Below are 20,097 nucleotides of genomic sequence, written 5' to 3' on the forward strand. Positions count from 1 at the left end.
CTTATATACTTTATTACTTGAAGCACACTTGTTTTGTTTTCTGGTTTATTCCTGGAAGCACAGTTGTTTTGTTTTCTGTTTATTCCTGGAAGTTTGTTGTTTTGTTTTCTGGTTTATTCCTGGAAGCACACTTGTTGTTTTGTTTTCTGGTTTATTCCTGGAAGCACATTTGTTGTTTTGTTTTCTGGTTTATTCCTGGAAGCACATTTGTTGTTTTGTTTTCTCGTTTATTCCTGGATGCACACTTGTTGTTTTGTTTTCTGGTTTATTCCTGGATGCACACCTGTTGTTTTGTTTTCTGGTTTATTCCTGGATTCACACCTGTTGTTTTGTTTTCTGGTTTATTCCTGGATTCACACCTGTTGTTTTGTTTTCTGGTTTATTCCTAGAAGCACACCTGTTGTTTTGTTTTCTGGTTTATTCCTAGAAGCACAATTGTTTGTTTTATATTTTTAAATTTTAATATTAAATTAACTTACATTAATTATAATTTCAGTACCTAGCAAAGTAAATCTTGATTTATTGTATACACAACAGTATAATTACCCTGGACAATTTTAACATGGTTTTATTATATTTTAGCACCTAATTATAAAGAAGACAAGAAGAAGGTATAATGGAAACATTTTGAACATTAAATACAATTGAACTTCTATTGTGTAAGAGTTCTTCAACCAAACCAGTATTTAAGGAATGTTTGAGATGTTTACAAAATGAATTTTTTATATATTTACTTTTGTAGTAGAGTAAGTAGTAAAAGCCAGTATTAAACCCAGAATTTTTGATGGGCTTGAGATTGTTTAGTAGTTAATATGCTCAAACTATGAATCTTTTGGCTCATTTCTCACACCCTGATGCAACCAAAACTTTCCACTCTTTTGGGTGATGGCTACCTTGTGAGAGTGGTGGTGAATTCCCACCAATCAGGCAGATGAAAGTAACTTAAGGGTTGGAGAAAGGTGTTGTTTTCTAGCTGACTTCTCTGTAGTCTTTTACTTTAACATTTGGGATAACTGCGTACAGAGCCGTAACAAATAAATAAAACTTACTGATGGGAACTAGTAATTTGAAGGCTAATCTGAAGTGAATGTTTTGATATAAATGGGCCCAACTAGTAACCAGATTGTATAATCTAAGTATCATAAGACTTAAATACAACAGTTTATTGATAACATGAATTCATTTTTTCTAAAGTAGAACATGTAAAAATGGACCTGGTAAGTTGCATATGTTACTAGAAATATGCAAGAGAAACTGACATGTTTGGAATTTTGACTTGTTTAGTGTAACAGATCCACCAAAGCTTCATGAACTGTGTGTTAAATGTTAGGTAAAATTAATATGTATAAAAAATAAACAAACATCTGCAGATTTTTCAGGCTTAGTTTTAGTCTGCAAAGAAAGTTAAAACAACTAATAAATTTCATCTTCTTTTCTACGTCTGTAGCTCTTCTCACTTGTTGGAGGTGTTCTCGAGGAGCACGTGAGAATTTGAATACCTTGAATATTTGCATCTAAGATTATGCATGCAACAAATGAAGCCTACATTGAAAATATTCATTCATCGGCTGTATTGTTCGTATTCTATCATTTACATGTTTAGTCAGAAAAGGTACATCAGTGTTTTGTGATGGTAGTTGTAGTATACCAAATGTTGGTGAGCATTTGGTGTAGTGAAGTACCGTTTCCTTCAAGGTCTTTGTGCACAATGTCATTATAAATAATGTGGAAACAAGTAATAAGAAATATTTTGGTCATTTTACTGAGGATATTACCGACGAATGAGCAGCTTGTGTAACAAGTCCATTTCTTTATATAAATACATGCAACCTATATGCTCCCAATACCAGTGTTAGGGCAGGTCACTTCCCTCAAGACCTGGCTGGTGATAGTAAGGAAGAGTTTACTGCAGGGATTCCTTTAATAAGTAGAACTGAATGATAAGTAACTTTTTCAAAGAATGGTCAGTGTACGAGCAGGTACTGAACGTTCAAAGAAGTCTATTGATTAAGGAATGCATGTAATGAGAGGTAAAATATTAGATTTTTTAAAATCTAGTAATCACTTGTAAATCCCTCATTACCATGAAAAAAACAACAAAAATTTAAATTATAACGAGGCTTTAAATTATTTTAAGCAAAGAATTTATCAGTATTTAAATATCATAAAATTCTATTGTATTTCATAACAGCAACTATTAGCTTTGGTTAGAGCAGGTATGCTTGACTTGCTGTAGTCTAGGTTGTTTGAAAAAAATGTGTATTGATCTGTAGCAGTAATTAAGTAAAATAAGTTTAGTCTACAGTTGAATTCTTTTTTGTCATTCTTTGTTTAAATTTGACGTAGGAAATATCTTAGTTGTTAATATTTGATCACTGAGTGACATAATTATCAGTCGTGCTCGGCAAATGTGTAAAGTGTGAACGAATGAATAAATATATGCTTTGTTGTAACTTTTCCCTTGTCTGGTTGATTGCTTTTCTGTGATTGCTTTCACATTTTTATTTGATAAAACTAACCAAGTTTTGGAACTATTTCTTTCTTGAACAACTTTAAATGAAACTTAAATACACTGAAAATAAAAAATTTGTTAGTAGAACATTTGACCAAAAACTCGACAAAATTTCTATACTTTTGTAGAAGTGATAACGTCCATTTGCATCATGTACCACACAATGGAAAGTAATGACAGTGTTAATATTAGGTTTCAGTTTTGTTTTCATTAAATTAACATAGAAGAGTGAAAAGAGGTATTCCTGAAAATGAAAACTATTTATATCATAATACTTCCAAACTGTTTAAATCTAACCTACTGAAATAAACGATAATTAAGTACTTGCATACCTTGCAGTAATTTTAAAGAAAAATGAAATTGCAAATGGATCCAGTAGCTACCACTGTGCAAAAGTAGAAAATACGTGTAACCAAACAGCTGTGTTTTCCATATGAAGAAATAACATTAAGCTGGCTTGGGAACTTCTGTGCATTTGGACTGTTGAAATGAGTGCTAGGAAATTGTCATCCGCATTTACAAGATAAAGTATGGAAAGCATATAATGAAGAATGGTGTGTTTTGTACATGTTATACAATGGAGACTTTTACATTGAAAAACTGTTACAGGACAACTGTGAAGATACATGGTGACCAGCTGTGGTAAAGTGGTCATATTTCTTTTTTACATTTCTATGTGTATGTTTATATTCTCTGGGTGTATCTCACCATAGTAGTCAATACAACATGTATCTGGGCACAGAAGTTTACGGACAGTTTGTTACAACGTTTGACAGTCTCATCTGTAACTTGTTATTTATGTCACTAACATTGTTACAACGTTTGACAGTCTCATCTGTAACTTATTTATGTCACTGACATTGTTACAACGTTTGGCAGTCTCATCTGTAATTTATGTCACTAACATTGTTACAACATTTGACAGTCTCATCTGTAATTTATTATATTAGTAACATTGTCTTACTTAAGTACCACACACATTACAGTGGTTTTTCAGATTCTCAAGTTTGATGAACTAAATGACAGCTGATTAAAGAAATGAAATTAATATTTATCTGTTTTGTTAGTGTTATGTGTGATAAAATAATTGAAGACAACATATGGCACTCAATACATATCTTCCTTTATTGGCTCATTACATTTGACAGAAATTTAATTTTTTTCTATACAGCAATCTTATGTTTACTGAAAGCTTGCTGAATGTCATGAAAATACATGAGCCTTATTGGCAAATGTGTAATATATTCCTATATCTGTGTAAATTACCTGTACCTGATAATAATAAACCTTGTGTATTTATTACTATGGTAAACTTATAATAATGAAGTATTTGATTACCTTTTGAAGTCATCTTCAAGCCTAATGTCAGAGTTGGTTCCTGAACATCAATTGTAATATGTTCTGTTAAATGCAAAAGGGAATCCTTACAATAACAGGATGCTTAAATGTTAGAGAACTTTGGAATATTAATTTATTTAGCCAAAGGTTCTTGAACAAGACAGTTTTGTTGAATACAAAATTATTGTTAACAAGGTGTTGAAACGTTTCAAATATCACAAAGTAATCAAAAGAAATCGCCATTACAAAACAAAATCATGTAAAATGGGTTTGGTTCTAGAAATATCTTTAACTGGTCAGTTTAATCCATTTTTATTTCTTTTTTCTTTTGCAGTTACAGATTCTGAGGTTGAGGCAGAGAAACGTAGCAACACCTACTAAGTTATAGTTAAGTACTGTTTGGGTCTTGGATCATAAACCCTCTGCCTTTTAACCACATTACTCTCAGTGAAAATAGATAATTTATTTTAAAAACTATGTTTTATAGTTTTTACGTCTTTTATTGTTGCACAATTGAACTACAAGAAGTTTTCTGTGAGGTCCGAGTTTATAAGGTATAGTCTCTGGTGTGATCATACCACTGACTTCTAGTAGGTTAAGGTGCTTCACAAATTCCAAACATGTATGTAGCTCTTATCCAATGTGTAGACATTTCTAAATGTATAAAAATGTTTATACAATTTTTTCTTGTAATTCAACTCAATAGGGGTTAAGGGACAATATTCTTACGCACTAAGCTGTCAGGTATGGGATGATGCATCGCAAGCTTAGATATACGTTTATATCAGTGGTCACTAAGTCTGATAAAATTTGTAACAGTGAAGATACCAAATTGAGGACTTTCAGCAGAATGGTTATAAAAAATATTTTGTATTTTGGCTGTTGCTCATAGTTAAGACTATTTATTATTATTTAAACAGTGTTTCTAGTAGAAGTTATTACATACTCTTCAATAAATTCAGAGCCTTATAACGGACTTAGCACCGCTTATGATGAGATAGACACCTGTTAAACAACAACAAAAAATGAAAACGAAATTTTACTTTTTTGCACACAGTGAGTAATGCAGGCAAAATTTTATAGTGACAGAGCCTTGTCAAATACGTCAAACGTGTGACGTCACCACTAGGTCAGAGATTTCGTATTCAAAACCTGATTTTTATTGTTTAAAGACCATTTTAAAACGGAAAGCATATTCAGCACTAATTATTTAAGGATATTACATAAGTAGTAAATTGAAAATGCATATATATTACAGAGATAAAACATCTAACTCAGCTTTATTTAAATAAAGTACCACATGTTCAATATTTTCAAGCTAATACGAAAACAGTACAAACAATTTCGGTTAAGCGGAAAGCCTGGTGGTGTATAACGGTAATTAATCGGATTTTTATATCAGTAGTGGACGCAGCAACGGAAGTATTAATTGAATCCAACATCAAGCAAGTATCTCTATAATTCATCTAGAGCGTAAATGAAAGTATATTGAGTTTGTATAAAAGTGTGAAAACATTTTTATTTAAAAAAAGTCACGAGTTCGAATCCTCGTTACACTAAACATGCTCGCCCTTTCAGCCGTGGGGCGTTATAATGTGACGGTCAATCCAACTATTCGTTAGTAAAAGAGTAGCCCAAGAGTTGGCGATGGGTGAAGATGACTAGCTGCCTTTCCTCTAGTCTTACACTGCTAAATTAGGGACGGCTAGCGCAGATAGCCCTCGTGTAGCTTTGCGCGAAATTCAAAACAAATAAACATTAAGGAAAATTATACAGACGTCTCATTCCTTAGGTAAATCAGGTTATTAGCTAAAATCTGTTTCAAATCCTTACTTTTCTATTTAATAAATTATGTTAAAATCTATTTCATTTTTTATTTTATAATGGTCGTGTGTATGGCATCTAAACTTACTTGATGATGAATACACATAAGCATAGTACGTAACTGACAGAATGAAAGCACGAAAAGTGAACTCTAGAAAATATTGCGAATATAAGTGTTAAAAAAAACAAGAGTAAAGATGACGTCAGTGACTTTTCTCTCTCTCCCCTCCTTTGCAGTTATAGTTATTTTTACTTTGTTTCCATGAACTCGAGAGGTTATAGAACCAAACGTCTACACCGTGAGGATTTTTAAAACGACAAGTTGGAGGTAAATAGCAGTTTTTATTTTTGGTGTTTAGGCATTAATTTTAAATATGTTTGGAAAATATATATACACACGTATAAGACTCTTCCTTGAGGCCAGAGCAATAAGCGTGTTCTGAATGACGTCATAGCGTACCCTACATGATCATTGGTTACCGTTTCACGTGACTATGGGTGATCAACTCGTGAAATGCAGAGATAGCATGTGTGCAAAACTATAGTAAAAACAAATACTTGAGAAAGATGGCAGAAGAACTTGTGTCCGTTCCAAGTGTGAGCACTGTAACAGAGGCATGCTCTCTTAGTTCTTCGCATGAAGAAAGTATCGAACCAGCTAAAAAGAAGCTACGTTTAGAGGGATTGGGGAACAACAAAGAAAACCGTTTGGAGCAGAGACTCGGCGGAATTCTGTGTTGCGCCGTCTGTTTGGACCTTCCTCGTTCAGCCATTTATCAGGTTTGGACTGATCAGCTGATTTCCCTTCCCCACTTCTGTAGATTTCAATTATTTTCTTGATGTGTAATCTACCAGTCTTGCCCGGTTTGGGCATAATTTCTTTTTTACTTTTTTTTTAGGGACCATATTTTTGTGTCGCTCGACGACAACCGTCAGCAAAGATTCTTTTAAATGTAATTAAGTAAACTATTATAATACTTCAATTTAAAAAAGTTTGAAGTGAACGTAAGTTATTTGAATTATATAAAAATTGTATACTAGTAAAACATACATTTCTATGTATTTGTATCGAACATATGTATTTAACAACAGTGGTTTAAAGCAGTATTATTAATAAACAAAAGAAAGTTCATTTTGTGTGTCGTGTCAGTATGTTTTATATGTAATACAAATCGCGGTATCTATGTATTTCGAAAATGCTAACTTCCTTGGCCGAGCCAAATCTTTGTAATTATCCTTCAGTAATAAAAATTGAAAATAAAACATGAAAGTAATATTAATAATCATGTAGTTAAGCATAAAACAAATATTTAGAACGCCATAGTATCCAGTAATATACCTTATTTAAATGGTTGATCTTTGACATTAGTATTGATATTAAAGTAGTAACAAATGGAAGAACAGGATTTAGTGGATGAAAATTTAAATATTTTTTTACTATTGAAAGTTAACTCGATAAACGTTCACTGACTGAAACATAAAATTTTTATTTTTTATTTTAAACAACCATTTGAACTTTCAAAATGGATAATTACATAAATATGGCTGTAATTCCATGTTTTAATAATCTTAAAATGTGTCGAAAACAGTATCAATTTTTATTTAAAAACCAGTATCTACGTGCCTTTGTATCGTTTAAGTTATGAACTAAGCACTTACGGTAAAATTGTTTAACACATGGCGTCTGTATAGATGATCATTTGCTTGAAAATACTGGAAAAAGAAGGGGGAAAATTTTCCTCCTCTATATTTAACCTGAGCTACAAGATATGCAGTTCCTTAGCGTTGTCGCTGCGGTGTACATGGATTAGTTCCTCCCGGTAGACCGTCAATGTACGTGTTTTGCAATAGCCAAAAGGGAGAACAGCGTAGAGAGATTGTGGTTTTGTTTGGGAACTTACCTAAGGTAAAAAAATGGTGATATAAAATTACTTATTATTTTTTGTTAATAAACAGTGGAAATCTATGGGTTTTTATATTTCATGGAACAAGAAAAACTGCATAATGTAACCTTCCGAGTAATTCAAACTACTTTTATATACTTAAAACAATTAGCTTGTAGTACATAGTACACACTTTTTAAAAATGTTTTCTACCCGTACTAGTTCAAAACTTGTACATCACATTATACTTTAAACTTTATCTCCTTTCAGAAAACGAACTTTCGCTCTTTTTTGTCTTTATTAATTTTAAATTAACTTAAATTGTAATTGAATGCCATGTGGTTGTTATTATAAATTAAAATATATTTCAGGAAAAATGAGTAACCTGTCATCAGTAATCATCTAGAACTGTCGTGGGCTTGTCTAACGCAGTGACATTTATAAATTTGGAATTGTTTTAGTATCAAATTTTATATAAATATGTACTACATTCAAATAAAAGTTGATAAAATGTATATATGGTTGAGCAATACATCTGGTGGAGATTAATATGTGTTTTTAAAGTATTAGTGTTCTAATGCTAATTTAATGTATTAATTAGAAATGTTTGTAATGCACAAATAAGTATCGTATTACACGAGTGATAGAAGTTTCAAATATATGTAATTGAAATAATAAAGGTTAATGAGTGCGTACTCCTTAGCTTTTCTGTTGAATATTTGGATATTTTTCGGCACTTAATTAGCAGTTCTATTTTACCAGAAGTCTACCGCTGGGACAACGGATTTACAACGCTAAAATCAGGGGTTCGATTCCTTTCATTGGACACGGCAGATGGCCCGTTGTGGCTTTGCTATAGGAAAAATCCATTTTACCAGAATTTTTATTTAAGGTATATAAGGTACAGATAACCTATTTGCTTTGCGCAATAAACAACAAACAAACAATTATAGTAAATAAAGACTAATGTGCCATATCTACATACGATATTGTTATCGATTTTTATCATAAATTACATAAAACACAGGTCTTTTCAGAAGTTCTTGAGAGCCTTTCAGTATTTGGTTTAGAAACCTGTTCTTCAAGATGGCTAAGTATTTATTGGGTAATTTATATATATAGGCAATTTTAAGCTCACTTTTAGGGATAGATAGTTAATTGTATACCGTAATAAACAAGTACACTAAAATTTAAGAAGAAAAAAACCCATAAAAACAGTTGGGTCAGAAATAGCACACAAAGCATTCGTCGGAATGCGATATTTGCCCTAGGAGATAACATTCGAACTAGTCTTAAATGGGTTTTCTACCATCAATTCGTGTGTTATATGTATACCGTATATGCTTTTATCGGTTCAACAGTACTTGTTGCAGCGACTTGTTCTTAGAAATATGTATTGAGCAAGCTTTAATAAAGAAAACAGGTTTTTAACTATGTTATATATTACTGTCTTTTACATGACTCATTAAGTGTTGAGTGATTTTATAAAAATGTTGTGAAGTATGCTGACACTGAGGAAGAAACATTTCGTTTTTTCTTCAAAAATTAGTATTATGTGATGTAAAGTTGCATCAATAAGTTTTTAAAGTTGAGTTTGAAACTTAACAGATTTTAATTTAAATTTTAATAGATAATTTATACGTCACCACAGTGTAATATGTTTTTGTAAAAGTTGATGTATTACAAGCTTGTTGCGACATCAATTGAAATATGTCAGCCTATTAAAATTTTGTTTTGAAGGTCCGTGAAATTCCTTTGATTTGAAACACATTCGTTTGTGTAAAAAATGTAAAATTTAACCTGTTCAGTGCCGTAGATGAGATAACTCGTCGAAGCCGATCGGTAACACAGTGCCACGGACGTGTTAATTCGTTCTCATTAATGTCTAACTTCAACGCTAGATATCGGCACCGTACATGCAATTTACCTACTTACAAATTGTTTCACTTTCGATCCAAAATGGCGTAATGAAAAAGTTACAAAATGAAGAAGCATTAGAGTTGTATTGTAGCAGCTGAAATACTTGGCAGTCAACAGGTTAAACTTTAAGTTATGTATTGAATCATGCATCTAAAATTTTAGACTTACATATTTAATTAGATTTTTTAGTTCACAATGAAAAACGTTTTTTATATTTATTTATGTATTTTCTTATTTGTAAACGTTGGACTTTTCAGTGTACAGATGTTGGTAAATATGTAGTAGGGTTTGAAGATGGCTAAGTTTGTAAGAGAAATGGAAACATTGCAAGAAAACTATGGGACGTAGAGGCCCAGGTGATGTGGCCAGAAGTCATGCAAGAGTTGGAAGAACAGAAATAATTTTTAGGAACGAAAATACAATGAGTTACATTTTCTCTTATCAAAGTTATGTAACTTTATATAAAAGTTATGATTCAAAATGAGCACCAGACGAAGAAGTGATTTGATCATGGTACATTATGAATAAAACATTTTTTAGCATTTTCAGTGTTGCTAACAGTTTTTTTTCCCCTTCACAACCATGGGAAAAAATTTCTGAAAATCCAGCTGTTCATGAGTATTTCTATTAAAAAGAACAATATTTTTTTATTTTGACATGTAATATAAATACTTCATTAGTTAGTCCTAAAAACACTATATAACACAAATTTTGTTCCTGGATAGTATTTGTTATTTCTTAATTGCTTATGTTGTAAAAGTACAGAAAATGGCCATTATTCCCTTCAGACTTTGCTTTTGTGACCTGGATAATGAAATTTAGAAATTAACCTATTTTCTTTGTGAAAATGGGCAAATTTGCACATTTTCATTTACATAAGGTCTAAATAAAACAACATATGAATCAAGATTTACATGTATTTGTACTAAAGTTATACAAAAATGTTTAGAAGTGAGTAATTTCTCAAGATTTGCAACTGCAATGTAAATCTCTTTCACATATCAGACATCAAATACCATGTTTTCGTTATACACTCCCAGGTAACAAAAGCAAAGTTTGAAGAGAAAAATGGGTCTTTTCCATTTAATTTAGGCATAAGCAATTGGGAAGTAACACTTTCTGTTCATGAACAAGAAAAAGTAAAAATTTTGTTACATAGTGTAATTAATGCTGACTTACTATATACAAATTAAGCAATCTGCTGGGTTCCTTACACCATATCTTTGTAGACAAAATATCTAGGTAAAATTATCTGAAAATTCAACTGTTCATGAGTATAAAATTTGTTTTTATTTTTTAAAAAAACATTATTTTGTACTTTGACACGTAATACAAGTACTTCAATAGTTAGTCCTAATAGTTAATGTTGACTTATTATATATGAATTAAACAACCTACTGGGTTTCTTACACCATACCTTTGTCGATAAAACATGTAGAGAAATCAATTTTTCAAAAATGATTAGTTATTGAACCAGTGATGCTATTTGGTGCAGAAAGATACTCAAATAAGGCTTAGGAATTGACTTGCTTTAAGACTTTTTAAAGTGACAAATTATTACCAAGTATCCTAAGAAATCAACAGTAAAGATTTGATTCAGAGTTTAAAGAACTGGTAAGTAAGGGCCAGTTTTCCACATAAACATATGCATACTTGCAGTATTGTCAATTTTTTTGTGCCTTTATAAGTTAAACTTCTCTTTCCTAGACTTGAAGTAAATATAATGATGTTAACATTTCTTAATGATGTTATTCAAATTTTATACTTTTATATAAAGCTAAAAATGTAAACATTCTGATGTTTTTCTTAACTCCTTTTGTTACAAATCTTGTTCCTTAGCTCTAAGTACTACAGTGAAAGTTAATAATGGTCCTAAGATTGATATTATTGTATTACTATTTAGCCAATTTATTTATTAAAAGTTAGGTGTTAGAACTGTTCAGTGAAGTGCTAACATTTTTATTTATAAGATAAAATTAGAAGAATAAAAAAAACTAAATTGAGGTTTGTTTACAGTGAATAACAATCTTTTCACAAATTATTATGAGATGTTTCAGCATTCTGGATATAGTGAAGCCTACTTCAATTTTGCAGTACTTTCTATTAGTTGAAATTATTTTGGTAAAACTGTGGAGTATTTTTTGTATTGTATATTAAATGTGTTTGATGCCTATGACTTTTCTACTAACAAATATGTGACCTACACCTGTAGTTATAAGACATCTTTTGTTATCTGGAAATTGAATTTTTTATAACAGTACATTTAATACTGAAAAAAAAAAGTGAGATGCAGATGGAATTGCTTCATTAACTTTTACTTGTTTTTCCAACATCAGCATTTAGTTATCTTGAATGCACTGACAAGAAAATGACAATAACAATATGTTACACATTGTTTTATTCTAAGTTTTGAATTATAATATTGCTGTCCTATGGATCAGCTTCCCTCCTTGTTCAGAGTGCCTACTTTTTAATACAGAGTGTTTTGATGAAGTTTTTTTGCCCTTGCAGGTGGACCCACATGTGAACCAAGATCTTCCTGCCTGACTGTTTTTTGCTGGAGGGTTTGGCACCTTAGTTAGATATTTGACATTTTGATAAATGGTATTGTTGTGTGGTTGGTTTGTGGGTATATGCAGTTCTTGAAATTGGTTGTTCTTACCATTTTTATACAATGAAAACAGCCTCAATGTTATACTAATTACCTTTTGATGTTTATTTTACAGATCAGTGGTATGTATCATGTTCTTAGATGTTAAGATGCATTTATATTAATTTATGTATTTGACTGTGCGAGTTATATTATTTGTGAGTTTATGTCATTCGTTAATTTTTTTTTTCCCATCTGTTGCAGGAATTAGGTAATAACACTAAACAGTATTAATGGGATTACTGACTCTTTCCAGTGTACAAATGGACATTTGATGTGTGCAGGTTGCTTCACACACCTGCTGGCTGACGCTCGTCTACGTGATGAAACGGCTTCTTGCCCAAACTGCCGTACGGTAATCAGCAAGGAGCTCTGTTCTCGTAATCTTGCTGTGGAAAAAGCAGTAAGTGAACTACCAGCTGAGTGCCAGTTTTGTTCTCGGGAACTTCCCAGGTCACAATTAGAGCACCATGAAGCTGAGCTATGTGAAGAAAGGTGTATAGGATTGTTTTTTTTCCTTTTTCAGTACTAGCAGTAACAGTATAATTACAATACTGTTTCTAACCAATCATAAAGTCTGATAATAAGAAAACTCTCACAGTTTTTAAATGTGTTCTGGAAAATATACTGTTTCAAACTTGCTTCATTTATGTAGCTGGCTCATCTTAAGACATACTGAATTATTTACACATCTTATAAGCCCTTTGATTCTTAATATTATAAATGAGTTTTAGAATCTTATGCATGTTTATAAAGCTAAAAAAATAATCTCATTATTAGGTAACTATGAATGTATAACCATGTTTATTTTAGTCATAAGACAACAGATCAATTTTTATTGTTGGCAAAAAATGTTTTTGTACTATTATATATAATAATGAACAATTGACCATTAGTGTTTTGAGCCAGTGCTAGTTACTAATAATTGTTTTTTGTATATGTTATGAGAGTAAATAAATTTTTTGGAATTAGTTTAATAAAAGTTAAAATAAAAACTTTAAAGCATTAATATTAATTTTAATCTTAAAATCAGTATATGTGTTCAAGAGATTTATATTTTCATGTGTTGTTCACTTGTGGTGAATGAAAGAATGTTATTAAAGTAGTGTAAGTTTCTCAACTTGCATAGAAAATGTGTTGTAGAACAAAATCTCTGTATGAAACTTTCAGATTTCTTGTTAAATTACAAACTTGTATATAGTGAGTTGTTCAATCTGTAGACCTCTAAATCATTACAAATTTTTTATTTACTGGTAATATCATGGAAGCCACAGAAAAACATCATTTCATAACAAGTTACAGCCTATGTATTAAGAAAGATATTTTTTAAAAAACTGTTAGACATTTCAATTACTGGTGCAGTCGTTCTCTTGTTCACAAGTTTTTAATGTTAAAACTTACATACTTAAGATTGATCGCACAGTGATCAAACCGTGTCCCTGTTCCAGAAGTTCCTTACTGTTAAATGTGTAATAAAAGAATAGTTAATTGGGAAGTAAACTCCAAATGCAGTTATTAAGGACAAAACATTGTATTGTATCTGCATTTCTGTTTTTTAAATTCTATAAAAGTCTAATATCAGGTTTACAAAGTACAAGCGTCTTTTTTTTTTACATTCTTAGACTTACTTTGTGCTGCTATAGTAGAATTGGGTGTAAATGGAGAGGACCATTTCATGAACTTCAGAATCATGAAGAGCTTTGTCTGCATCCACATAAAACGGGGAAAGAAGTGATAGAGGCCCTCGCTATAATTGACGAAAAGAATTTCCAGGAGAAGGAGCTCTACTCCTGCGTGTTTGAGTTACTCTCATATGAAAAAATTGCTTTTAATGGTGAGAAGGTTTTATATATTTCATATTTTACACATTTGTTATTGTAATGTTATAGTACAATACAGGTTTATATGTGGGTTTGAATACTTTTGTTGTTTCATAATAGCATATTGAGATGAAAATTAATACTTAATTTCCAGCCTCATCATCACAGCTTGTAGAATGGTTCTGAGTTTTTTTTTGTGTTTATTTTTTATGTACAAACTTTAAGCTCATAGCTCTGCTATCTCTTGAACGATCTGAGATATATTTGCAGTTTTGGACTTTGGAGGTGTAACTCTTTCAATTGATGTATTTTACCACACTCAAGGTCTCGTATAATAATTTTCTTTAATTGTGCCTAAAAGAACTTCAAGTTTTAGTGCTGTTGGGGATTCCTCTTGGTTTTTCTGAGTTGGTAGAAAACAAAATGTTGAACAGTAAACAAAATCATTTCCTGTAATATTAGGTATAATAAATTAAAATTAATGTACTTACAGCACCAAAAGTGGGCAATGAGAAAAATACTAAAGATTTGTTTTCAGTAAAACAAAATGTAAAATTAAATGTATGTAAGACTGATTAAAAACAAACATAATACTAAAAATGAAAAATACAACTAGTAGAAAAACTAAACAACAATTTGGCATTTGTTCTTTCTCTGTTTCAGTGTTGTACAGTATGAATATTTCGTTGTTACGTTTGACATTCTATCAAACATTACCATTATGAAGAAGAGCCACCAGGGTACCAAGTCCATATCAAAAGAGATTCTATTACATTGTTTGCAGGGTTTTATCCAAAAATGACCTAAATTTAATTTAAAAGTTTTATATCTGGTATCTTATAAACTCTTAAGTATAATAAACTTGTATAGAGCTAGTACTGAGAGTCAACTGCAAAACAGTTTCAGGTAGCATGTCATGTGTGGAGTGACCTCATTCTGATGATCCTGCTTATTATTAGTCAGCAGTGCACTTTTCATTATTCCAAAGAATGTTGGTCAGTATTAGATATACTCTAATAAACATTCCATGGGTCCTTCACTGACTGCATGTGGATATCAAAGAATGGTGGTTTATGTTAACTATACTGTAATAAACATTACATGGATTTTTCACTCAGTCTGGATATCAGCTTCAATGATCATGTTTAAACATATAACTGTAATGGGGAACTTGGTAGGGTATGTGGTTAAATGAAGTTACTGTAATACTAGTTTTTTTAGCTACCCTTCTAATCAAAACTTCTGCTAATTTTAAAATGTAGCTGGATTGTTTTGTGAGGTTCAGGTTCTTGTTAGTGTTACTAGGAAGTATACTTAGTTTCATGGCAATACCATATTGAGTCAGATGGTCAAAGCCTTAACTTTGCATGTGAAGGCATTGTTTTGCATCAGTTTCCGATGCAATTTCATAGGTAGCTTATGTCTGTGCAAGGTTCTTCATTTGTTCAAAATAATTTATTCTTTAACCCTACAATGTTTCACAATCTCTCCTTATAAATGTTTTTCTTTAGAAAGGCTGTAACAATCTTGGCTAGGCAGAAGGATTTTGCTTTACATAATTTGATTGTACAAATATCTTTCCTTAAAAAGAGATGTGACACACTTACAGTCAGAAGTCTGTCTTGGTAGCATTGCACCATCAGATGTATGGAAATTAAATTGGCACAAGCTAATTCTGTTTAATGTTATAGTTGCAGCATGTAGCGACATGGTTTGTTCTCCCAGGAACTAGCTACCGTATTATAAAGTATATGCAAGTCTCTCTGTACATTGCACTAATTCTACAGTTAGCAATAACCAAAGTTACTTGAAGTGGCAAGTTAAACAAAAAAATGCACATAAATGTGAGAGCAACTGCAAACTTGTGTAAGTAGAACTATACACATTTTGGTCTTTTTGTAATATAGTTATAAAAGAGTAAATTAGCATTCAAACTTTTTTTTTTACTATCTTTAAGTAACTCAAAGTAAATATCTTGTTAGTTACATGTTATGAACTTCAGTTACATTATTCTTGTTTCAGACCTCCAGTTTAAGCCATATCGTACTGATGAATTTATTCACAAACTCTACTACGAGACCTCTCGTTTTACAGCATTTGGTCACCAGTGGGTGGTGAAGGCTCTGGTGAATGACAGCCAAAGAGATCCCACCCAGTCATGTGAACGAAGTCTTACCTATACTGTGGTTTTGAAGAGTAAAGTACCAAAGTAAGGATTGAAGTTAAAAGTACAAGTACAGAACATTTGTCCTTAATTCAATGGTATTTAAAGAAAATTTTAGTAGTTTCTTATGTCAGTTCTAGAATTTCCTTAATTTACACACATTTTTGGAAAAGGTAAACTGAATTTTTTTTTTTTCAGTCACACACTTTTTCCAAGTGAAGTGTTTTTTCGTCCAAAAGATAGAATACTTGTACCAATTCTCTCTGCTTTTAAAATTTAATATTTTTACATGATTATACGTTAGTCTTCCGTTAAAGAGCAAGTTACAAAAAATTGTAAGTGAATGTTTCTATTTTGTAAAGCTTTTTTCAACAGTGAAATCAGTTTAGTGTTTGACTAATTTCTTTTTGTTTTTGTCTGTAGAAGTGTTGTGAGAAAAATATTTTTTTGTTTACCTTGGCAGTCCTCTAAAAATCCACTACACAATCCTTAAAGGTCCTTTTGGGGATATGAAGATAAACCCCCGTCTTTATCAGTACGAGTTCAGTGATGCAAGTGCTGAAAGTCCATACAGAACCATCTCCTTGGCAGATTCATCAGAATGTAACAAACTATTGGCTGCAAAGGCCATCAATTTTCGGCTAATTATGTTTCACGTTTCAAAGTGAAAGTATAATATTTGTGACCAGTATACCCCAGGTGATGAATTCAGGCGTTTTTTCTACGGGTCTGCACGATCTGAGAAAAGATTTGAAACAAGCTTGATTACTTAGTTTTATTAGAAAAGTTAAATATTGTAAACTATTAGAAGTATATAGATCCACATTATTGGATGATTAGTTTTCGCTTCACTCTTATATTTTGTTTTTGTCTTTCATTGAAATTTAAAAATCTGTAGGCAAACTTGTCACTCTAATCCACATTATACATTAGTATAACAAATACTTCCATATTCTTTATCTTAAAATAGCAGTTTCGTTCTATTGTTCTGATACCAAACCAGGATGAAAATATTTTGATAAGAGTATGGAATGTTATATACCATATCTTGCATATTTTTTAGGTGTCCTTGGTGTTAAAGAAGGAAACATTTGTGTATCCTTATTTGATGGGAAAAGAACACAGACTTTGATCTGTTTATATAATAGCAGATCATGACGCAAATGTAAAATTAAATCAGTAGGTTAAGCCTTATTATAAAGATAGACCTTTAGAGGTTGTCTCAGCATTTGATGAATCAGTTGAAACAAAGGTAAGTGTTCAAAAATCGTCAGTAAGAAATATTTTAGAGTTAAAACCAGATTGATTTAAACAATTAACGTGTGTGTGTGTGTATATATATAATATGTACTTAATCTGTACCCTATACTTATGAATTTCAGAAGTGTGTCACGGGTAAGAATTCTCTAGGACTGTAAAAATGTTGCCTTTAATATATGTCACAGAACTCAAAAGCCACAAATAGTCCCTACAGTTTTGGTGTTAAATGCATAAAAACCTCCTGAGAAAAAATATCATACACTTAAGACGTACTGATTATGAGCACGTTTGTGGTTGTAATTAGGTGTGTTTGTTTTGAACTTCGTAATGTTAAGTAGCCAGGTGTATTATTACACATATACTGTATTCTATAGAAAGGCAACTTGTGCTTTGTTTTCACTTTCTGTATCTCATTGTTTGATGGAGCTGTTATGAAGTCAGGTAAATAGCTGCATGTTGCTTGACCCAATTTATAGTGCCTGTCACATATTTCAAATACTCCTAATAAGTCGTTTGTTACAGAAGGAAAATATGATTCAGAGACTAGTGTAAGACATTTTTACAGAAAATATTAAATGGATGGAAAGAAATTAATAACGAATGAATAATTTTCATGTAAATCAATAAACAGTCTTTATTTAATATGTTAAACCAAAGAAAGAAAAAAAAGTTTTTATCTTAATACCTCAATTTTGTCAACCATTGTCTTAAAACGATTTTTTTTCATGTAAATGTTTCATGAATAATTGAAAGCTAAAAATCTTGCATTTTTTCTCAGTGTATTCAGAAAAAAACTTGTTAGTACCAGACAGTACTGTAATAAAATATATTCAGAACTTTCAGTTAATCGTGTGTTCTAAAACATGTGAATGTTATTTTTAAATGTGGTGAATACTTTTTGTTAGGGTAATAATATCCAGTGTGAGAAATTGTTGACAAGTCTGTATTGTAATAGAAATTACTTGTTCATAACTTCTCAGATGCAAAATTAAGGTTAGAGGTTGATATTCATTATTATTGGAAGAGAAACTTTGAACTGTAAGAAATCCCATAACATGGTCCTGGTCACTTGCAATTCCAAAATTGTTTGGTTTAATGAAGGGAATATTAAACCATGTAATGAAACATTTTCACAAGAAATATGGTTGAAAATATTACTTACAAATTTTCATTTCCATTATTTATATATACATAGTTCTTGGTGATATATTTAGACCCTCTTCACTGCCTAATTTACAATTATAGTATTTCTGTTGTCTTTACTGGCTATATTTATTAATATATATTTCAAAGCACCATACACAATTTTTTTTAATTTCAAATTTTTGAAAGACCCAACTCTCCAAATAATAAACTAGAAACTAAAAAGTTCTGTACTTCTTTTATTATCATATCAATTTAAAATTATAGAAAAACAACTGCTATAGAACTGATAAAACTTCAGTGTTTGTAATGTTTTACTTTTGTGACCTACATAATGTGATTAAATACATATGTATATCTACAGATATTTTAACTCTATCATTGTTGTACATATGAACAGGAATCTCTTAACTTTTATAGACGTTTACAGGTTGACTTCTTAGTACATTTATTGAACATTCTTGGCTAATTTTGGTGTAATAAGACAACTTGTGAATTTTTAACAGCTACTCTCATGCACTAAAACAGATTAGAGGATTAAAACCAAATCTTTTGTTATTGTACAGTTTTAGTAAAGAATAATTAGTGTTATATAATAATATTGTGTATTATAGCACAGCTATTCCTAGTGCATTGTGTAATTAGAAACTCAAGTTGGAATGTGTACACAGTGTATCAAAAAGGTTGTATCTTCACATTATCAAAGGGGAAAATGAGTTATTATACTATACCTACCTAATACAGTTTAAGATGGTTTAATGATCTGAAGTTGAGATTTGAGTTTGAAACCTGTGTAGGATTGGTTATTTCTCAGGTGTATATGTTTGTTACTAACATTTCTTATATGTGGCTACTTCTGTTGGTTTATTGTGTGTAAAGTGTGTAACAGAAAGTATTAAAAGTTTTAACATTTTTTGTGTTGTGACTGAGAATTAATTAGTACATTTTTGTACGTGTTCCACCAAGTTGCTCTTACATGTCCTTACTCTTCCATGGACACTCTGTGGGACAGACCTCAAAAGAATGCATTATTCTGAACACACCTACATTTTATAAGTTGAGTATGATTAAATAATTGCATCTCCTTAATTGCATCTCCTAAGTTCACAGAGGAATCTGGGACCTTTGGCACATCAGTTAAAAAATATGTCAGTTGCCAGTGGAGTACACAAGTCACCAACTTGAAGAAATTTAAGGTTAGAACAAAGAATTGACCTGGAGACTGAAATAAAACAAAACACTTTAATTCAAAAATTAATTCTACAACATAAATGTGTTTTATTCTCAGTGAGCAACTTTTGATTGATTATAAACCCTCAATAATAATCTTCACATCCAATATGTTATCAACCAGAGCATTATGTGACAAATACTTCAGATGTTGTTTCATTTTTATATTCTGGTCATTAGTTCTGGCAAGTTCTCCATCTTAATATCATATTACACATTAAACATCCTTTCCTGGTAGACTAGAGAGGGTAACAATAATTACTTCCATTAGGAAACTGTAGAATGGACAGCAACTGCTTGTTGTGGAGACAGAAGTGTAGAGGATGACATTTTGAAAGTCTTCTGCTTTTTGT

At 31.2% G+C, this 20,097-nt stretch overlaps 2 protein-coding genes across 5 annotated transcripts in view; both read left to right on the plus strand.

The window, feature by feature from the left end:
- LOC143238742 (neuralized-like protein 2) overlaps positions 1-6,806 on the plus strand; it is a 19,744-nt gene extending 12,938 nt beyond the window's left edge. For all 3 annotated transcript variants that reach the window (XM_076479246.1, XM_076479244.1, XM_076479245.1), the window contains one exon: positions 1,448-6,806. In XM_076479246.1, the coding sequence (XP_076335361.1) occupies positions 1,448-1,518 (71 nt within the window). In that variant the 3' untranslated portion in view covers positions 1,519-6,806. The remainder of the gene's footprint in view (positions 1-1,447) is intronic.
- Positions 6,192-19,427, plus strand: LOC143238741 (zinc finger TRAF-type-containing protein 1 homolog). Of its 2 annotated transcripts, XM_076479243.1 has the most exons (6): positions 6,318-6,454; positions 7,367-7,580; positions 12,384-12,622; positions 13,750-13,961; positions 15,970-16,156; positions 16,575-19,427. In XM_076479243.1, the coding sequence occupies exons 2-6, from the start codon at positions 7,506-7,508 to the stop codon at positions 16,777-16,779; spliced, it is 918 nt and encodes a 305-aa protein (XP_076335358.1). In that variant the 5' UTR covers positions 6,318-6,454; positions 7,367-7,505; the 3' UTR covers positions 16,780-19,427. The 2 variants fall into 2 exon arrangements, with proteins under 2 accessions (XP_076335357.1, XP_076335358.1); XM_076479242.1 differs by lacking the exon at positions 7,367-7,580 and having other exon boundaries at positions 6,192-6,454.
- The last annotated feature ends 670 nt before the right edge of the window (positions 19,428-20,097 follow it).

The sequence above is a fragment of the Tachypleus tridentatus genome, chromosome 13, assembly GCF_004210375.1.
Source record: "Tachypleus tridentatus isolate NWPU-2018 chromosome 13, ASM421037v1, whole genome shotgun sequence".
In the NCBI taxonomy this organism is placed as follows: domain Eukaryota; kingdom Metazoa; phylum Arthropoda; class Merostomata; order Xiphosura; family Limulidae; genus Tachypleus; species Tachypleus tridentatus.